This window comes from Crocuta crocuta, unplaced genomic scaffold (genome assembly GCF_008692635.1).
Source record: "Crocuta crocuta isolate KB4526 unplaced genomic scaffold, BGI_CrCroc_1.0 scaffold179, whole genome shotgun sequence".
In the NCBI taxonomy this organism is placed as follows: Eukaryota; Metazoa; Chordata; class Mammalia; order Carnivora; family Hyaenidae; genus Crocuta; species Crocuta crocuta.
The window spans coordinates 1,743,869-1,764,823 of NW_027551568.1; the positions used below are offsets into that span (position 1 = coordinate 1,743,869).

At 46.8% G+C, this 20,955-nt stretch overlaps 1 protein-coding gene across 1 annotated transcript in view; it reads right to left on the reverse strand.

The window, feature by feature from the left end:
• Positions 1–18,225, reverse strand: part of TNIP2 (TNFAIP3 interacting protein 2) — a 31,861-nt gene extending 13,636 nt beyond the window's left edge. Inside the window, exon 1 of the mRNA XM_077750479.1 lies at positions 17,891–18,225. Coding sequence (XP_077606605.1) covers positions 17,891–18,169 — 279 coding nt within the window. The 5' untranslated portion in view covers positions 18,170–18,225. The remainder of the gene's footprint in view (positions 1–17,890) is intronic.
• Between the last annotated feature and the right edge of the window lie 2,730 nt (positions 18,226–20,955).

Genomic DNA, 20,955 nt, shown 5'->3' on the forward strand with positions numbered 1-20,955 from the left:
GAACTATGAGATCATGACCTGAGCCAAAATCAAGAGTCAGATGTTTAACAGACTAAGCCACCCAGGCACCCCAAGTCTCAGTAGATTTTAAAATACATATATAAAGTGTCTTCCAACCATTAAAGTATGAAATTAGAAATCAACACAACAGAAGTAAATCAAATCTGGAAAATACACCAAATTGTGGAAATTAAGCAACATACTCTTAAACCAATTAATCAAAGAAGAAATCACAAGAAAATTAGAAAACTTAAGAGAAAATTAAAACGAAAACACAACATATCAAAACTTACAGTATGCAGTGAAAGCAAGTGTTAAAGGGAAGATCTTAAGCTATAAACTTATAAACAAGTTTTTTTTTTTTTTTAATGTTTTATTTATCTCTGAGAGACAGCATGAACAGGGGAGGGTCAGAGAGAGAGAGAGAAAGAGAATCTGAAACAGGCTCCAGGCTCTGAGCTAGCTCTCAGCACAGAGCCCGACGCGGGGCTCAAACCCACGAACCGTGAGATCATGACCTGAGCTGAAGTCGGACGCCCAACCGACTGAGCCACCCAGGCGCCCCTACAAGTTCTAAACATTTTCCTTTACAAAAAAGAAAGATCCCCAGTCAACAACTTTTTTTGTTGTTAAAATTTTTTTAATGTTTATTTATTTTTGAGAGACAGACACACACAGAGTGTGAGCAGGGGAGGGGGAGAGGGAAAGGGAGTCACAGAATCAGAAGCCGGCTCCAGGCTCTGAGCTGTCAGCACAGAGCCCAATGCGGGGCTCAAACTCATGAACCATGAGATCATGACCTGAGCCAAAGTCGGACACCCAACTGACTGACCCACGCAGGTGCCCCTCCAGTCAGCAACTTTTAACTTTATAATCTAAGGAACTAGAAAAACAAGACCAAACTAAACCCAAAGTTAACAGAAAGACAAAAACCATAAAGACTAGAACAGATAAAAATGAAATAGAGAACAGAAAAAAAAAAAAGAAAAATCAATGAAGCCAGTACTTGTTTTTGTTTTTATTTTTTAAAGATCAACAAAACTGTCAAACCTTTAGCTGGCAGACTAAGGAAAAAAGAAGACAAATTACCAAAATCGGAAATAAAAGTGGAGACATTACTACCAATTCTACAGAAATAAAAAGGATTGTAAGAGAATACAGACAACTGTATGCTGGCAAACCAGATAACCTAGATGAAAGGAACAAACTCCTAGAAACACAAAACCTCCCAAGACTAAATCACAGAGAAATAGAAAAACTGAATACACTTCTAACTAGTAAGGAGATTGAATCAATAATAAAAAACCTGCTGGGGTGACTGGTTGGTTAAGTGGCAGACTTTGGCTCAGGTCATGCTCTCATGGTTTGGTGAGTTCAAGCCCTGCATTGGGCTCTGTGCTGTCAGCTTGGAGCCAGCTTTGGATCCTCTATCTCCCTCTCTCTCTGCCTCGCCCCCACTCGTGTTCTCTCTCTCTCTCTCCCCCTCTCCCTCTCCCTCTGCCTCTCCCCCACTCGTGTTCTCTCCCTCTCTCTCTCTCTCTCTCTCTCTCGCTGTCGCTCTTTCTCCCTCCCTCCCTCTCAAAAATAAATAAACATTAAAAAAAACTCCCAACAAAGAAAAGCCCTGGAACTGATGGCCTCACAGGTGAATCCCACCAAACATTTAAAGAATACCAATTCTTCTTAAGCTTTTTCAAAAAAATCCGGAGGGAACACTTCCCAACTCATCCTATGAGGCCAGCATTACCCAGATACCAAAGCCAGACAGAGATACTACAAGAACATAGAAGTCAATATCCCCTGTGAACAATGAACCAATACAAAAATCCCCAACAAAACACTAGCAAACTGAAGTAGGCAGCAAACTAAAAGCATTATATACCACAAGTGGAATGTTTCTACTGGAATGTGAAGTCGGTTACATGTACAAAAACTGGTGACTGGATGTTATCTAGTCTTATTGTAGTGAACACCTCTCAATATATGCAAATATCAAATCATTATGTCGTACACCTGAAACTAACATAATGTTATATGTCAATGATACCTAAAGAAAAAAAAAGCAGTTGACATTATAATACCAACGTATTGGTATTAGTCACTGCATTGGTCCATTGTATTGGAAACGCAAGCTGGCTTATCTCTATACTTACTCTGAGTTCAGTATTTCCCACTACCTATTCCTCCATCCCTTTCACAGCTTGCTTCAGGAAGTGATTATTTAGACATCAGGGTAATTAACCCAGGGAACGAACCAAACTCTCCACAGTCAATTGTAGAGAAAAGGCCCTACTGAAAAATGAAAAATTACAGAAGGGCAGAACCCAGTTGGGAACCAAACTAACCTGTGAGACTAACCACAAACAGAAGGGACAATCAGTGGGGATTATCACCGAGAACAAGGAGACCTGCCCTTAGGGAGACAAACATATAACATACAATTCCCCCTGGAAGCAGTGGTTTGAAAAGTGCCCGGGGTATATGGGAAGGGTTTATTTACTATTCTCAGAACATGCACCGGAGGGGTGGGTAGGGATCGTTAGGATACTTGTCCGAGAAGAAAAGAGCTAGTGGCCACCATTTCTCTTCCCTCCCTGCCAACCTAGACCCAGACACCTGTGGGAACCAGGATGAACGCGTGCTACCCGGCTTGCTAACACTGCGGCCGTGCTCCTGCCCCACATTCTCCTGCGGATCCAGCCCGTCCAAACTGCCCCGCTAGGCAGGAGTCCCTCCAAGGCATCTGATGTCTCATTCAACAAGCAGCTCTGACGGTGGCGGCCAAGCACTACTCGAAAGTGACACCTGCCCTGGGAGAAGGGAAGATCACCACAGACGCCAGGTTGACTGCAGCCCCAACAGTAGGCTGGGGGCAGACATCTGATCTGACCACTGGCCCCACGCACGGACAAAAACCTCATGCAGGGCAGCACAAAGAGAGAGCCCTGTAGTTCGGGGTAGCAACCCTAACAGACAGACTCCTCAAAAAGAGATTAAAAGAGAGAATCCAAATAAACAAAATCAGAAATGACAGAAGAGAAATCACTGACACCACAGAAATACAAAGGATTAAATATTCTGAAAAAAATTATATGCCAACAAATTGGACAAATCTGAAGGAATGAATATGTTCCTAAGAACATACAACATACCAAAGCTAAATCAAGAAGAAATAGAAAATTGAACAGACCAATTACTAACAATTAAATTGAACTGAATCAAAAAAACTTCCAACAAACTAAAGTTTAGGATTGGATGGCTTCACAGGTGAATTCTACCAAACATTTACAGAAGAGTTAGTACCTCTCCTTCTCTAACTATTCCAAAAAAATAGAAGAGGAAGGAAAGCTTCCAAATTCATTCTATGAGTCCAGCATTACCCAGATACCAAAACCAGATAAAGACACTACAAAATAAAACTACAGGCCAGTATCTCTGATGAACATAGATGTAAAACTCCTTAACAAAATATTACCAAACTGAGTGTGACAATACATTAAAAAAATATTTCACCATTATCAAGTGGGATTTATTCCAGGAATCCAAGGATGGTTCAATATTTGCAAGTCAATCCACATGACACATCACATTAACAAATGAAAGGTTAAAAACCGTAAGATCATATCAATAGATGCAGAAAAAAACATTTGACAAAATACAACATCCATTCATAAAAACTTCAACAAAGTAGGTGTAAAGAGAACACACCTCAACACAATAAAGGCCTTATATGAAAAACCCACAGCTAACATATTCAATGGTGAAAAACAGAGTTTTTCCTCTGAGGTCAGGAATAAGACAAAGATGCCCACTCTCGCCACTTTTATTCAACACAGTACTGAAAGTCCTAGCCATAACAATCAGGCAAGAAAAATAAATAAAAAGCATCCAAATTGGTAAGGAAGAAAAAAAAGTGATCATTTATGTGCACGTGTGATTCCACAATTTGAAGTGCAAGCATTCGACCTCGAGCATCTTTGCATTCCCCTAGTCTACTGTGTAAAAGAATGTGCAATTAATTAACACCTTTATAAAGTAGTAAAGGCAGTCACAGTCTGCTCCAGTTTAACTTCACAGCCACTTCCTGTGTTACTCTCTACACTCTTCACTCTAATGATACTGGATTAACACTGCTCCAGAGCCTTGCACAACCCTGACGCATACACCTGCTTGTAAAGCAATGTACTATACTCAATATTGGGAAAAAGAGACAAACATAACCCACGATACCTGCTCATACACATTCCACTCCTATACAGAAGATGCTGAATAAATAAACACCTAAGTGGCAAAGGTAGATGACATTCATGTCTTCTAAGTACCACCTGTGTACAAAACATTATGCTATGCTCTTTATATATGTTAGATCATGTGTTCCTTGCAACATAAAACTCATAATGTACTATACATCCACTTTGTGTATTTCCCACAAAGGCAATTGATAATTTCTATGATATCTATTTTCTCAACTAGTATATAAGCTTCATAATGATAGGAATCTGCCTTTCTTGATCCTTTCTGCATTCCCAGGGTCAGTCAAAACATCTGGCATACGGTAGGCACTCAACAAATATCTAATGGCTGAATGAATAAATACATAAATAGTCCTATGAGCTAGGTATTGTTATTTTAGTTTTATTGATGAGAAAACCAGAATGTTAAGTGACTTGCCCAAACTAACATAGCTAGGAAGCAGCAGAACAAGATTTAAAATGTACAGTTTTTCAGTGTTTAACACTTGCTTCTCATTGGTGCCCAATAATGAGGAAGAATTATAGCCCAGAGTTCTTCTATAAGTCCCTTGTGAACTCCCTGTGAGGCAGCTTTAGCAAGCTTCATTAGTTTCTTAAAGACAGTGAAAAGGTGATGCTTATGACTAAGGTTACCCCTGGTTTTTTGAAGGAATAAGAGGTGCAGCATATCTGTCTTCTGGGCAGTAGTGTAGAAGGATCAGAGGCCGATGGGATGAGCCAGGTAATTATTAAGCATCATTTTAGTTATGTATTAATAGGCCCTGAATTCTTTCTATTTGCACTTTAGTTCTACTTTCTACATGTTACAAATTGATCGTGTTCTAACATTATCATTTATTCTCATTTATACTACCTCAAGGCAATTAGACAATTATTGACAAATACCTATTAATAATGACATGAGAATTAAGCCTTTTAAATGGCAAGAAGCACAACATATGTGTTTGATGTTTGTTTTCTACCTATGAGTCAGCATCAATCCTTTGGAGTGAACAAAATATTATTAAACCTTTCCCATCAGACAATTTTTCACTGGATTTGTTACACACACATATAGGTAGTACATTATCCTGCTGTGCTTAAGTTCACAAACATATTTCATTAAAAAAAAAAAAGAAAACTGATCAATGTAATAGACTACACTAACAGAATGAAGGGGGTGGGGGGGAACACACACTCATATCGACTGAGGCAAAAACTACCTCCACGTAATAAAAGCTATATTGGAAACACCCACAGCAAGTATCATACTCAATAGTGAAAGACTGAAAGCTTTTCCTCTAAGATCAGGAACAAGTCAATAGCACCCACTTCCACCACTACTATTCAAAAGAGTACTAGACATTCTAGCCAGAGCAAGTCGGAAAAAAAGAAAGAAAAGGCATCCAAATAGGAAGTAAAATGACATGCTTGCAGATGATATAATTTTATATGTAGAAAACTCTATTACACACAAATGCACATGTATGTAAAATGACTTAGACTAAATGAAGTCAGCAAATATCAGGAGACAAAGTCAACAAATGAAAGACAGCATTATTTCTATACACTAACAATGAAGAATCTGAAAGATAAATTACAAAAGCAATCCCATTTACAACATTAAAAAGAATAAAAGACTTAACAAGTCATTTACTCAAGGAGATGGAAGGCTTGTACAGTGGAAACTACAAAACGTTACTGAAAGAAATTAGGACAAGGGCAGCTCTGGGTGGTTAAGCGGCCAACTTAACCTGGGGGGCTCTGTCGGTTAAGTGGCCAACTTCAGCTCAGGTCATGATCTCACGGTTCTTGAGTTCAAGCCCAGCATCAGGCTCTGTGCTGACAGCTCAGAGCCTGAACCCTGCTTCAGATTCTGGGTCTCCCTCTCTCTCTCTGCACCTCCACCACTCACACTCTGTCTCTCTCTCTCCAAAATAAAAAAATAAAAATTTAAAAGTAAAGAAATTAGGACAAAAATAAATGGAAACACACCCCATGTTCACAGACTGGAAGACTTAATATGTTAAAATGTCAGTACTAATGTGAGAATTATTAAGGGACGCGTCACTAAAATGGAATCAGGAGGCCAGAACGGGGGCCCTGATGCCCTGCCACTTGTCAACTGCAGAGCCCAAGGAAAAGATGTATCTTGCATCTGGAGAGGAATGTTCTTAATTTTCTTAAGAACACTTCCTTTTTGCTAGCTTACTTTAAGAAGACAGCATACAGAGGCACCTGGCCCCTCTTGATTTTGAGGTCATGAATTCAACTCTTGATCTTGGGGCCATGAATTCAAGCCCCATGATGGGCATGCAGCCTACTTAAAATTAAAGATTTAAAGAAAAAGCATACAGCATATGATACATGTAACACAATGTATGTGTTAATCAACTGTTTATGTCATTGGTAAGGCTTTCAGGCAAGCCAACAGTAGGGTATCAGTAGTAAGGCTTTCTGGGGAGTCAGGAGTTATATCAGGATCTTCAACTGCACAGGGGTTGGCACCCATAATCCTCATATTGTTCAAGTGTCAACTGTACTTCACTAGCCCAGCAGAAGGAAGAAAGGTTTTCTCCTCCACTGGCAACTGCCCAGTCTATGAAAGACTGTCACAACTCAACCAATGAGAAGTCACTGCACGTCAAACTCCCTGTTTACTCCAATGGACTGTTTGTCTATTACTCCAATAGACAGCCCCCCAGCTCCCCCTTTCCTCTATAAAAGAGCATTCTTCTCCTTTGTTCTCTAGACTGACTTATGGTTTTGCTGTGCCCTGCATAAACTGCAATTCTCTGCTAACCCAAATATGGTTTTGCTGGTAAAAATAACTGACAGTTTTATTTTTAAGGTTAACACTACCCAAAGTGATGTATAGATTCAATGCAATTGCTATCAAAATCCAGATGATTTTTTNCTTGAGTTCAAGCCCAGCATCAGGCTCTGTGCTGACAGCTCAGAGCCTGAACCCTGCTTCAGATTCTGGGTCTCCCTCTCTCTCTCTGCGCCTCCACCACTCACACTCTGTCTCTCTCTCTCCAAAATAAAAAAATAAAAATTTAAAAGTAAAGAAATTAGGACAAAAATAAATGGAAACACACCCCATGTTCACAGACTGGAAGACTTAATATGTTAAAATGTCAGTACTAATGTGAGAATTATTAAGGGACGCGTCACTAAAATGGAATCAGGAGGCCAGAACGGGGGCCCTGATGCCCTGCCACTTGTCAACTGCAGAGCCCAAGGAAAAGATGTATCTTGCATCTGGAGAGGAATGTTCTTAATTTTCTTAAGAACACTTCCTTTTTGCTAGCTTATTTTAAGAAGACAGCATACAGAGGCACCTGGCCCCTCTTGATTTTGAGGTCATGAATTCAACTCTTGATCTTGGGGCCATGAATTCAAGCCCCATGATGGGCATGCAGCCTACTTAAAATTAAAGATTTAAAGAAAAAGCATACAGCATATGATACATGTAACACAATGTATGTGTTAATCAACTGTTTATGTCATTGGTAAGGCTTTCAGGCAAGCCAACAGTAGGGTATCAGTAGTAAGGCTTTCTGGGGAGTCAGGAGTTATATCAGGATCTTCAACTGCACAGGGGTTGGCACCCATAATCCTCATATTGTTCAAGTGTCAACTGTACTTCACTAGCCCAGCAGAAGGAAGAAAGGTTTTCTCCTCCACTGGCAACTGCCCAGTCTATGAAAGACTGTCACAACTCAACCAATGAGAAGTCACTGCACGTCAAACTCCCTGTTTACTCCAATGGACTGTTTGTCTATTACTCCAATAGACAGCCCCCCAGCTCCCCCTTTCCTCTATAAAAGAGCATTCTTCTCCTTTGTTCTCTAGACTGACTTATGGTTTTGCTGTGCCCTGCATAAACTGCAATTCTCTGCTAACCCAAATATGGTTTTGCTGGTAAAAATAACTGACAGTTTTATTTTTAAGGTTAACACTACCCAAAGTGATGTATAGATTCAATGCAATCGCTATCAAAATCCAGATGATTTTTTTGAGAGAAAAATTCATCCTAAAATTCATATAGAATCTCAAAAGACTCCAAATATTCAACACAACATTAGAAGAAGAAAAAAGGAACAAAGCAGGACTCATACTATCTGAATTCAAACTACAAAGCTACAGTACCCAAGACAGCGTGGTACTGGCATAACGACAGACATTTACACAAAGAAAATCGAATAGGGAGCCCAGAAATAAACCTTTGTGTCTATGATCAAATGGTTGTTGACAAAGGCGCTAAGACCATTTAATGGGGAAGGGACAATTTTCTCAACAAATGGTACTGGGAAAACTGGACACCCACATGCAGATTAAAATTGGACCCCTACCTCACACCGTATACAAAAACTAATTCAAAATGTATCAAAGACTTAATGTAAGACCTAAAACTATTAAACTCCTATAAGAAATATAGGGGAAAACTTCACAAGATCGAATCTGGCAATGTTTTCTTAGATATGACATCAGGCCACAGGAAACAGAAGAATTCCTCTGTAGCATGTGATGCTGTTTAACAGCATTCTACCCACAGAACTTCTTTCAAAATTGGAGTCAGTCCTCTCAAACACTGCCACTCTTTGTCAACTAAGTTTATGCAACATTCTAAATCCTTGTTGTCATTTCAACAATCTTCATAGCATCTTCACCAGTAGTAGATTCCGTCTCAGGAAACTACTTTCTGTGCTCTCCCAAAAAAGCACCTCCTCATCCATTCAAGTTTTATCATGAGATCACAGCAATTCGGTCTCATCTTGAGGCTTCATTCTTGATTTTAGTTCTCTTGCTATTTCCACCACATCTACAGTGACTTCCTCCACTGAGTCTTGAACCCCTCAAAGTCCTACATGTGGGCTGGAACCCACTTCTTCCAAACTCCTGTTAATACTGATATCTTGACCTCTTCCCATGAACCATGAATATTCTTAATGGTATCTAGAATGGTAAGTCATTTCCAAGTTTTCAATTTGCCCAGATCCATCAGAGGAATCACTATTTATGACATCTACAACCTTATAAAATGTATTTCTTAAATAATAAGACTTTCAAAGTCAAAATTATTCCTTGCACCATGGGCTGCAGAACGGATGTTCTGTTTGCAGGCATGAAAACAACATTAATCTGGCTATACATCATCAGAGCTCTTGGGTTACTGGGTACAATGTCAATGAGCAGTATTATTTCGAAAGGAAATCTTTTTTTTTTCTGAGCTGGAAGTCTGAACAGTTGGCTTAAGATAATTGGTAAACCACGTCATAAACAGATGCGCAGTCATCCAGGCTTTGCTGTTCCATCTGTAAAGCACAGGCAGAGTAGATGTAGCACAGTCTTCGGGGCCCGAGGATTTTCGGAACGGTAATGAGCACTGGCTCCAACTTCAAGTCACCGGCTGCATTAGCCCCTAACAAGGCAATCAGCTTGTCCCTTCAGACTCTGGAGCCAGGCCCTGACTTCTCCTCTCTAGCTATGACCGTCCTAGATGGCATCTTCTCCCAAATCAGGGTTGTTTCATCTACACTGAAAATCAGCTGTTCAATGTGGCCTCCTTCATGAATTATCCTAGCTGGATCTTCCGGAGAACTTGCTGCAGCTTCTACACCAGCACTTGCTGCTTCACTTTGCACTTTTGTGTTACGGAGATGGCGTCTTTCCTTAAATCTCATGAACCAACCTCTGCAAGCTTCAGACCTTTCTTCCGCAGCTTGCTCCCCTCCCCCAGCCTCCACGGAATTGAAGAGAGTCAGGGCCTTGCTGTGGAAGAGGGTTTGGCTTAAGGGAATATTGTGGCTGGTTTGATCTTCCATCCAGACCACTAAAATTTTCTCCCTATCAGCAGTTTGGCCATTTTCCTTTATCATCATTCATGTGTTCACTGGAGTAGCACTTATTTCCATCAGGAACTTTTCCTCTGCATTTGCACCTCGGCTGTTTGGCACAAGAGGCCTACCTTTCAGCCTGTCTTGGCTTTAGACATCCCTCCCTCACTCAGCTTAATCATGTCTAGCTTTCGATTTCACGTGAGAGATGTGGGACCCTTCCTTTCACTTGAACACTTAGGAGACACTGTAGGGTTGTTCACTGATCTAATTTCAATAATGTTTTGTCTCAGGGAATGGAGAGGCCTGAGAAGGAGCTAGATGGGGGAATGGATCGTCAGTGGTGCAGTCGGAACACACACATGTATTGATTAAGTCTGCTGTCTTATATGGGCACAGTTCATGGTGCCCCCCCCAAATTACAATAGCAACATCAAAGATTATTGATCACATATCACCATAACAAACAAAATAATAAACCAAACTATGACACACAGACACAAAGTGAGCAAATGCTGTTGGAAAAATGGTGCCAAAAGAGTTACTTGATGCAGGGTTGTCACAAACTTTTTTTTTTTTTTTAAGATTTTATTAAAAAAAAAAATCTCTACACCCAACACAGGACCTGAACCCACAACCCTGAGATCAAGAGGCGCACACTGAGCCAGCCAGACACCCCATCACAAACTTTCAATCTGTAAACAAAACAAAACAAAAAAACAACACAGTATCTGAGAGGTGCAATAAAATGAGGTATCCCAATAGAGAATTCCTAAAACTCCACAATAACCAAATAACCAATTCAAAACTGGGCAAAGGACTTGACATTTCTTCACAGAAGATATACAAATTACCAATAAGCATGTGAAATGACGCTTGACATCACTAATCATCAGGAAACTGCAAATCAAAACTACCATCATTTTGTATCAAATCACCACATACCCATTAGAATGACTACTGTTAAAAAAAAAAAAAAGAAAGAAAATAATATTGGTGAGGATGTGGAGCAATTGCAACCCTGTGCCCTGTGGAAAACAGCATGTGGTATAGCACTGTGGACAACAGTATGGGTGTTCTTCAAAAATTTACACAGAAATGGGGTGCCTGGGTGGCTCAGTTGGTTAAGCGTCCGACTTTGGCTCAGGTCATGATCTCACCGTTCATGGGTTCGAGCCCTGCGTCGGCTCTGTGCTGACAGCTAGCTCAGAGCCTAGATGGAGCCTGCTTTGGATTCTGTATCTCTCTCTCTGACCCTCCCCTGCTCGTGCTGTCTCTCTCTCTCTCTCTCTCTCAGAAATAAATAAAACACTAAAAATGTTTTTAAAAATTTACACAGAATTACCATATAATCCAGCAATTCCACAAAATACCCAAAATAATTGAAAGCAAGTTCTCAAAGATAGATTTGTACACATGTATTCATAGAGGCAGTGTTATTCATAATAGCTTAAATATAGAAGCAACCCCAATCAATAGATGAATGGATAAGCAAAATGTGGTACATACATACAATGGAATTATTATTCAGCCTTAAAGAGAAGGAAATTCTGGCACATGATACAACATGAATAAATCTACAGGACATTATACTAAGTGAATAAGCCCATCACAAAAGGACAAATACTGTTATGATTCCACTTCTATGAGATCCCTAATCAAATCATAAAGACGGAAAGCAGAATGATATTTCCCAAGGGTAGAGGTTAGGGGATGGGAGGGAAATTATTGCTTAATGGCTAAAGAGTTTTAGTTTTACAAGATCAAAAAAGTTATGGAGACAGATGATTAGAAACACACACACACACCAATATAACTTACTGTAAAGGACGTATGCTGTTCCACTCAATAGAAAACATAGTAGAACAGGGAAAGCTGGAAGGCAGAGGAAGCTGATATATCAGGACTAGGCAGGGTCCACCTAGTACCGTGGGTGGTATGAGATGGGGTTGAGCAGTTACGGGCCACATAGTGAATTAGCACCATTATCCTAGAAAGTCTTAATGAGAGAAGCCTGTAAAGTTACCCATACAGGCCTTGTGTTACAAACGAGGTACGTTCCTGAGCCTTACTGTAGTGGCAAAAAGAACCAGAATTCCAAGACTGGTCTGGCCCTATCACATGCTAGCTACACTCGGCCACAGATGCACGGGTCACCTGGCAGTCCCTGCACAGCTGAGGATACAGCCTCAGCATCCTCTCTGGGAGCCCCCACACCCCCAACCCAGGCTCCCTGCTCCTAACAGGCTAGCTGACATGGCCACTGATGAGACCAACCTATGGATCAAGTCCTCTCATTTTTATCACTCTGCAGTGTGAAGTCTCTCTATTCCTCCATAGGTTCTATGACAGACCCAGATAGATATAGGAGTAAACCACAAACCTGCAATTGTGTAAGATACCAGATTGTTAAAATGCTCCTTAAATAAAAATCCTAAAACAAAACCCATGTGTCAGGGGTAAAGGACCACAGAGACGTAGGACTTTAGATCTGGTTCTGTCTGGGACCTGCTTAGAGGCTGTGGGGCCACAGCCTGCCAGTGCTGAACCTACAGGCGGAACACCAGTGGCCACCAGACTGCAGCAGAGTCCTGCTGCTTGCAGGTGTGTGCGAGTGGGTGGCGGGTATGATGTGCTCTGGTCCCCAGTCTGCACTCATCCCGGACTCCTGGTGTCCAGGACGCTAAGATCAGTGGTGTAGACCTGGTGACTTCTAAATTTTTCTTCTGCCCTGATGAGTTATGAACCACTCTCCCCAGAAGAGGGAGAGAGCTGGACTGAGGGGCACATCTGGCTTCTAGAGGCATTTAAAATGATGCAGATGAGAAAATACTGGCAACGCGATATGAAGTAAAATGGACAGACAGCAGGAACTCAACCGCACCCAGTGTGCAAAGGAAAAACAGGAAGGAGGCATGCCAAGAAATTAACCCTGGTTATCCCCCACATTGCGGGATTACAGCGGCTGTTAGTTTTTTCTCTATTCTCTCCTCTATTTTTCAGATATTCAAAATTACTTTTATAGTAAAAAAAAAAGGGGGGGGGGCGGGGGNTTTTTCAGTCTACAACCTGGCTGCAGGGCCAAGCCTAGAAGTGAAGACTGTCTTTTGCAGTCTAATCCTTTTGTAGACCTAGCTTCTTTCCTCAGACAACCCAGATGACAGCTGTGGCCCAAATGGAACCCTAGAGTTCACACAAATGTGTGTGGGCACTTCCAAACAGTTCTAGAAAAATACTGTCACTCTTGCTTTGCTCCTGGTCTGAGTGTTTATGGTATTTCAATTTTTTTAACGATTATTTATTTTTGAGAGACAGAGAGAGCGAGCATGAGCAGGGAGGAGCACAGAGACAGGGACACAGGATCTGAAGCAGGCTCCAGGCTCTGAGCTTCAGCACAGAGTCCGATGCGGGGCTCAAACTCACGGACCGCAAGATCATGACCTGAGCCAAGTCAGACGCTTAGCCGACTGAGCCCCCCAGGTGCCCCAGTGTTTATGGTATTTCAAAAAGACAGACATAACATCAACAAGGAAGAGGGGGAGGGAAAGTAAGATTTAAGTGTGTTATCTGACACTCTAGCAGGCACTGCCATTGTCATAGGTCCCAGCAGCCCAGAACATAATAGGGATTCACATGGTCCAGAAGCCAATGTGAACACATACACACCAGAAGCCTATACCCATGTACTATACGCACATACAGCACACACATACACACACACACCCAGAACCTAGTGTCTACACACACAATTAAACGTGAACACACACATACACAGAACCCTCCATGTGCGCACACACACATTCTTCAAACCCAACACAGGTGCACACTTCTCAAACCTATAAGGGACACACACCCCTCAGAACCTAACAAAGACATCAGAACCCAAAGTCTCTCAGAATCAAACACACACACAAACCCTCATAACCCACAGGGTTACACACAGCCCTCTAACCAACACGGACACAACCCTCAGACCCAACACAGGAACACCCGGTAATTACGACCAATATGGATACATAACCCTCAGACCCAGATAGTCAGACTGACTCCTCAAAGCCCAGCCTGGGCTCACACCCCTCAGAACACAACATAGGCTCACACTGCTCAGAATTTAAGATATGTTCACACCCCCCAGAACCAACGTGAAACACACAGGTACACACAGCCCTCAGAACCAACATGGACATACAACCCTTTCACCCAAACAGGACACACACTCCTCAGAACCCAATGTGGGAACACACACCTCTCAGAACCGACACAGACACACAAACCTTAAACCTAACACAACCCTAACATGCAAATGGGCACACACTTCTCAACACAATATGGAACACAGTCCTCAGAGCATAACACATGCACACAATCCTCCAAACAAACCCAAATACACACCCTCATATTTAACATGGGCACAAACACCTCTCAGAACCCAACACAGACACAGCCCTCATATCCACTACTGGAGGAGGCACTCAGCACACACACTGCTCACAACCCAAAATGGGCACACACCCTTCAAACCCAACGCAGACAAACACACCCACAGAACTAACACAGAAACATAACCCTTCAGCCTAACATTTGCACACATACCCCACGGACCCAACAAGGACACGTGAACACACAACCCTTAGGCCTAACATGAGCACACACATCCTCCAGAACCCAATATGGTTGCACACAACACTCAGGCCCAATGTGAGAACACACATACCCTCCAGAACCAACATGGGCACACATGCCTCTCACAACTCAATCCTGGTGCACACACCCCCTGGGACCTGACATGGGTACACAGCCTCAAAGCCCAAATGGGCACACACATCCCTCAGAATCCCAAATCCTATATGCCCCTCAGAAAACAGCTCAGCCACACCCGCCTCATGCCCATGGGAGTACACCCCTCAGAACCCAATGCGCACATACACATACACACCCCTCAAAATGAATTCAGACACAACCCTCAACCAACACAGGCACACACAACTCACAGAACCCAATACAGGTGCACACACCCACAGACACAACGTGGGCACATTCCTCTCACCCCCATATGCACACACAAACCTCAGACATGACACAGGTATACACTCATCAACCCAACACAGGGTCACATGCCCCTGGGACCCAACATGGAGGCACACACACTCTCAGAACCAACATAGACAAACACGCCTCAGACCCAAAGGGACACACACCACTCAGAACCCAACAAGGGAACACAATCCTCAGATGCCAACAAGGACACAACCCTCAGAATAAACATCAACACACAACCCTCAGATAAGCACACATGCCCTTTAGAATCTAACACCTCTCAGAACCCAAAATAGGGACACACACCCCTTAGACCCAACACAGGAGCAAAAACACACCTCAAAATCAACAAGGACACACAACCCTCACCCAACATGGGAGCACTCCCTTCAGAACCAACACTCAACATGCATACCTCAGACCCCACACAGACAGAACACCTCTCAGAAACCAATATGACCACACAACCAATGGACCCAATATGGGCACGACACAGGAATACATGCCCGTCAGAACCAATACAGACACACAACCCTCTGATCCAGATGGGCACACACACTCCTCACAAACCAACACGGAAGCACAACAACACACTCCTCACAAACCAACACGGAAGCACAACAAACATGGGAGCACAACACTCTGAAGCCAACATGTATACACACACCTCAGAACTGACACAAACACAAACACTTCAGACCTAAGATAGACACACACACCACCGAGAAGCCTCTCAGGTGCACATGCGCCTCCGAACCCAACATAACACAATGTCTTAGAACCTATGCAGGCACACACACCCTTCACAACCCGCAATGGGCACAGAAAAGCAGATCCCTCAGAACCCAATCCCAAGGCACACGCCTGAGAGCCTCAAACAGGCACATCACCTCTCAAATCAACACACACACTTGTAGAGCCATGGACACACAATCCTTAGACCAAACAGAGGCACCCCCCCCCCGACAGAACGCAAAAGAGGCACACCTCTCACAACCAACAAAGGAGCACACACCTCAGAAGCCAACACACTCCTCAGACCAACACAGGCACACACGTTCTCACCCAACTTGGAAGCATACCCCTCAAACCCAGGCTGGGAGTGCGCCCCTCAGAACCTAACGTAATCATACCTCTCAGAATCAACACAAACACACATCCGTCAGATCCAACACGCGGAGACACAGCTATCAGAACCAACAAGGACAGCCAGCCCTGTAAAACCAAATGGAACTCAACCCTCAGACCCAACAGAGACACACCACTCAGAACAACACAGACACCCAACCCTGAGTCGCAACCTGGGCACATACCCTCAAAGCCCCAATATGGGAGCACACCCCTGAGAACCTAAAATAGGCATGAACCCCTCAGAATCAACACCCGCACCCCCTCTTGCCCCACAGAGGAGCACAGACACCCCTCCGTACCCAGCACAGGAGCACACACCTGGGAACCTAACACACACAAACACCCCACAGACAAAACCCAGGCACACGCCCCCCTCAGAACCCAAATACAAGCATCCTATGCCTCAGACCCGACATCTGAACACACACACCTTCAGACCAACAAGCCCCCACAACCCTCAACGTGAGCACACACCCCTCAGGTCCCAACACGGGCAGACACCCTTTGACCCAACACAGGATACACTCCTCAGAATCGAACACCCTCACATACCCTCAGAATCAACACACACACAACCTTCACACCAGAACAGGCATACACCCTCCTCAAGGCCCAGGGGGGCTTACACACCTCAGAACAGGCACAGACACACAACCGTCCTGCCCAATACGGTTACACACACCCACCTCGGAACCGACAGGGTCACACAACCCTTAACCCTGACACAACCTTCAGATATAAGCGGACACACATGGAGCACACCCCTCAGAACGCAACACCTAGACAATCCTCAGAATCAACGAGAAAAAACACCACCCCTCCAACCACCTTCAGACCTAACAGGGGGCACGCCCCCGTCAGCTCCAGCCCCGACACACCCCTCTCCGCACAACACGGGCGCACACACCCCTCACAACCGACCCAGACACACCTCTCCCCGCACAGCACAGCCCCGTCAGCTCCAACACGGGAGCACACCGTTCCCGTTCGGACGCCACCTCATGCGCACACACCTCAGAACCGTCGAGAACGCTCCTCCCCCGGAACCCACCACAGGCTGGCCGACAAGAACGCACAACCCTCACACGGCCCGTGGGCACACAGTTGTCAGAACCAAACTGCGAAAATCAATACAAGGAAACTTTATCTGGAACCACGCCTGCCCAACCGCGAAGCCCGCCGCCAGAGGGCCTCGCGAGGCCCTACGTCTTCCCGATCCCGGGAGGAAGGAAGGCGTCCCGCGGCGCCGGCGGCAGCGCAGCCAATGAGAAGCCACCACACTTCCAGCTCCCAGTTTCCTCCAATGGACTTTCTGTTTACAACAGCCCCCGGCTTCCATAAGAGCGTCCTCGGCGTTCTGCGCCGCCGGGTACGGTTCGCCTTTTTCATTCGCTGCCCCTGGGTTGCCGTTCCCTGCTGTTCCAAATAAACCTAGCCTTTCTGGGAAAGTAACTGGCAGCTTTGTTTTTAAGGTTAACTGCGCACGTGCACACGCTCCTCAGAACCCACCGCCACCCACTGGCCTCACAGCCAGCCCTGGAGCGCACACTCGAACCCCTCCCAACCCAGTAGGACGCAAGCCCGCGGTCCTGACGCGCCCACGCCCGCTGCGGTCTGAGGAAGCACGGCTCGCCCACAGGGCCGCACCTGGCGCAGCGCGGCCTCCGCGGCGCCGCCCTCCCGCTGCCGGAGCTGCTCCCGGAAGCGCGCCACCTGCTCCAGCAGCGCGTCCACGAGCGAGGGCGCCGCGTCCCCCTCAAGCGCGGCCAGACGGGCGCGGAGGCGCTCTATGAGGGCATCCCGCGCTGCCAGCTCGTCCTGCAGGCGCCTCAGCCGCTGCCCGGCCTCGTGGTACAGGCCACAGAGCGCCGCAGCCGTGCGCGGGGCCCCCTCGCCCCCGCCAGCCCCGGCGCCCCCTGAGGACATGGCCGCGGGCCTCGACCGGAGGGCGCACGGACGCCACCAACTTCCGCGCCGGGTCTGGACTAGCTCACCTTCCCGGAACTTTTCCCGGCGCGCCCCGCCCACCGCCTAGAGCCCGGCCCCGCCCAGGCCCCCACAGCCAGGCCACGCCCACAGCGACTGGCTTGGGCCCTGACCCACCGAAAGGCCGACCCGGACCCGCCCACGGCCCGGCCCAGCACGTGGAGACCAGCGTGACCCCTGACCCACGGAAAGGCCGGCCCAGACCCGCCCACAGCCCGGTCCCGCCCCCTGCCAACAGCGCGACCACGCCCCTCCGACGGCGCGGCCACGTCCACGCCGGCAGCCCGACCCGGCCCCCGCCGTCGGCACGGCCCCGCCCATGGAGCCTAGCGTGACCCCTGACCCTAGGAAAGGTCGGCCCCGATCCGCAGACAGCCCGCCCCGCCCCCTGCCTGTAGCACAGCCCCGCTCCCGGTCCACAGCCCAGCACGGCCACGCCCCCTGCCGGGAGCAGGCCCCGCCCCGCCCCCTGCCTGTAGCACAGCCCCGCTCCCCGTCCACAGCCCAGCACGGCCCCGCCCCCGCCGATAGCGAGCCCCGGCCTCTCTCCTGGCCACAGGCTGTGTGGCCTGGCCTTGGGGTGGCTGGCGCGTCCCCGCGTCCCCCCGTCCCCCGCGGCGGGGGAGTTTGCTGGGAGGAGAAGGGAGAGGGAGCTCCTCTGATGCAGCTACTGATGGGAGGGAAAAAACGGGTCACTGGCCACAGTGCAGGGCGTGTAAGCGGGTCCAAATCCCCGGCTGCAAGACAACTTGGCCACCGAAAGCAACAGGAACGGGGCGACGGCCGAAAAGCTGAGCCCAGGGAGATACCCTGCCCAGCCAGCTGCACGGCAGTGGCCCCGAATGCCCCTCTCTAAGACAGGAGGGGCTGCCCTGTCCTGCCCTCCTTCCCATCCCTTTCCCTCCCCCAACTTCCCAGACCAACTCGAGGGTTTTTCTGGCTCCTCACTCTCTTCTTTTTCAGTCTGACGTTCCTCCCACAACGATGCCCTAGCACATCTGCGGTCTCTCAGAGGCTCCCTCTCAGCCACCGCACCCCTGCCCTCTTGTGTGCTGCCCCCTTCTGCCCAGGCCCCATCTGGTTTTCCCCGTTAAGTCATCCAGAGCCAAGCTTGGGCTGGCCCCAGGGAAAACACACACAGGCTTATAAATCAGACAAGTGTGTGAGCAAAGCCGGCTCACACTTCCTCCTCTGTAGAGGGAAGATCAGAGCCAGTACCCTTGCTACCTGGTTAGGGGTGTTGTGGGGACCAGAAGATGAGGTACACTCGTCCTACACAGTGTGAGTCCACAACCCCCCAGGCTATGGCTGTGGATGACACCTTATGTTTGGCTGAGGCAGTGGTGGAGAAAAAGAAATAGCACTCAGGGCGCCTGGGTGGCTCGTCAGTTAAGTGTCCGACTTCAGCTCGGGTCATGATCTCACGGTCCGTGGGTTCGAGCCCCGCGTCGGGCTCTGTGCTGACAGCTCAGAGCCTGGAGCCGCTTCAGATTCTGTGTCTCCCTCTCTCTCTGCCCCTCCCCCACTCGCTCTCTGTCTCTGTCTCTCAAAATAAAATAAAGACATAAAAATAAAAAATTAAAAAAAAAACAAAACACAGCCCTGGCCCCACAGCACTAGAGGTGGGATGAGTCCTCATTCTACTCCTATATGTATAGTTTGGGGCAGGTCACTCAAGTGCCCTTGAACCTGGTTCTTAACTGTGAAGTGCGCATTCCAGTCTCTCATCCAACACTCTAGAGAGACCTCAGGCATCAGTGATACTGGCTTTGTCTGCTGGTTTGTTTTGTACTGTTTTGCCACAATGCGTGGGGCTTTGCTCATCAGAAGATGGTGGCAGACTGTGGGTCCAGGAGCATCACCCTGGGATCACGGCCACATATGGAGGAATGATGCACCCAGGAAGTGGGGCTCGCGGTGGCTTGTGTGGAGGTCACAGAACAGACTGTGTTGGCTCAGCTCCCGGAAGAGAGGTCTTCAGCTGCGCAACACCGCCTCCCAGGCCCAGGGTCCATGCCTCCTTCCAGCCCCTGGCCACCCCTCCACAGCCCTGCAGGAGGCGCTCTGAGGTTCAGTTCAGTAGGGAGACTGCTACCAGGGAGAAGCTCAAGGTGAGAGGCTCGGTCAGGGGCAAGAGGGGAGGTCAGAGCCCCCACCCTTCCCCACCCTTCCCTGTCCCTTTCTCCTGGTGCCTCTCTGACCCCCACCAGGATCCCAGCTCCAACCCCAACTCTTCCTGGCTTTCATTCAGAGTCCTCGGAAAAGACAGGTGACCAGGAGGATACCAGAAGGGAGGAGAAAGCCATGCAGGCGTCTGGGCAAAGAACCTTCTAGGTGGAGGGAACAGCAAGGGCATAGTCTCAGGGCTGAGTGGTAGGCCTGGTGGAGCACCTCGAGGAGGCTGTGCCCACAGTGGGCATGAACAGGCCTGGGACAGATTGAGCCTCCAATGTGGACACTCAGCTGGGCTCCAGAGGGGCACAGGTTTTCCCCAAAGCCCTCAGCACGCCGTGTGCACATAGGGGCCACTGTCCAGTCTACCTCTCGGCTGTCCTGCCCCCAGTCCTAGTGCAGTGGGATCTAAGGGGACCCTCCTCTGCTTCTCCTGCCAGTGGAACTGAAGCATACGCCCTGTGGACTCCTGGGAACCAGGAAAGTATGGGGAAGGCATGAAGATGGCCCAAACGGTGTATTTGAGTAGCTTGTGGCCACCGTCACATTTGCTC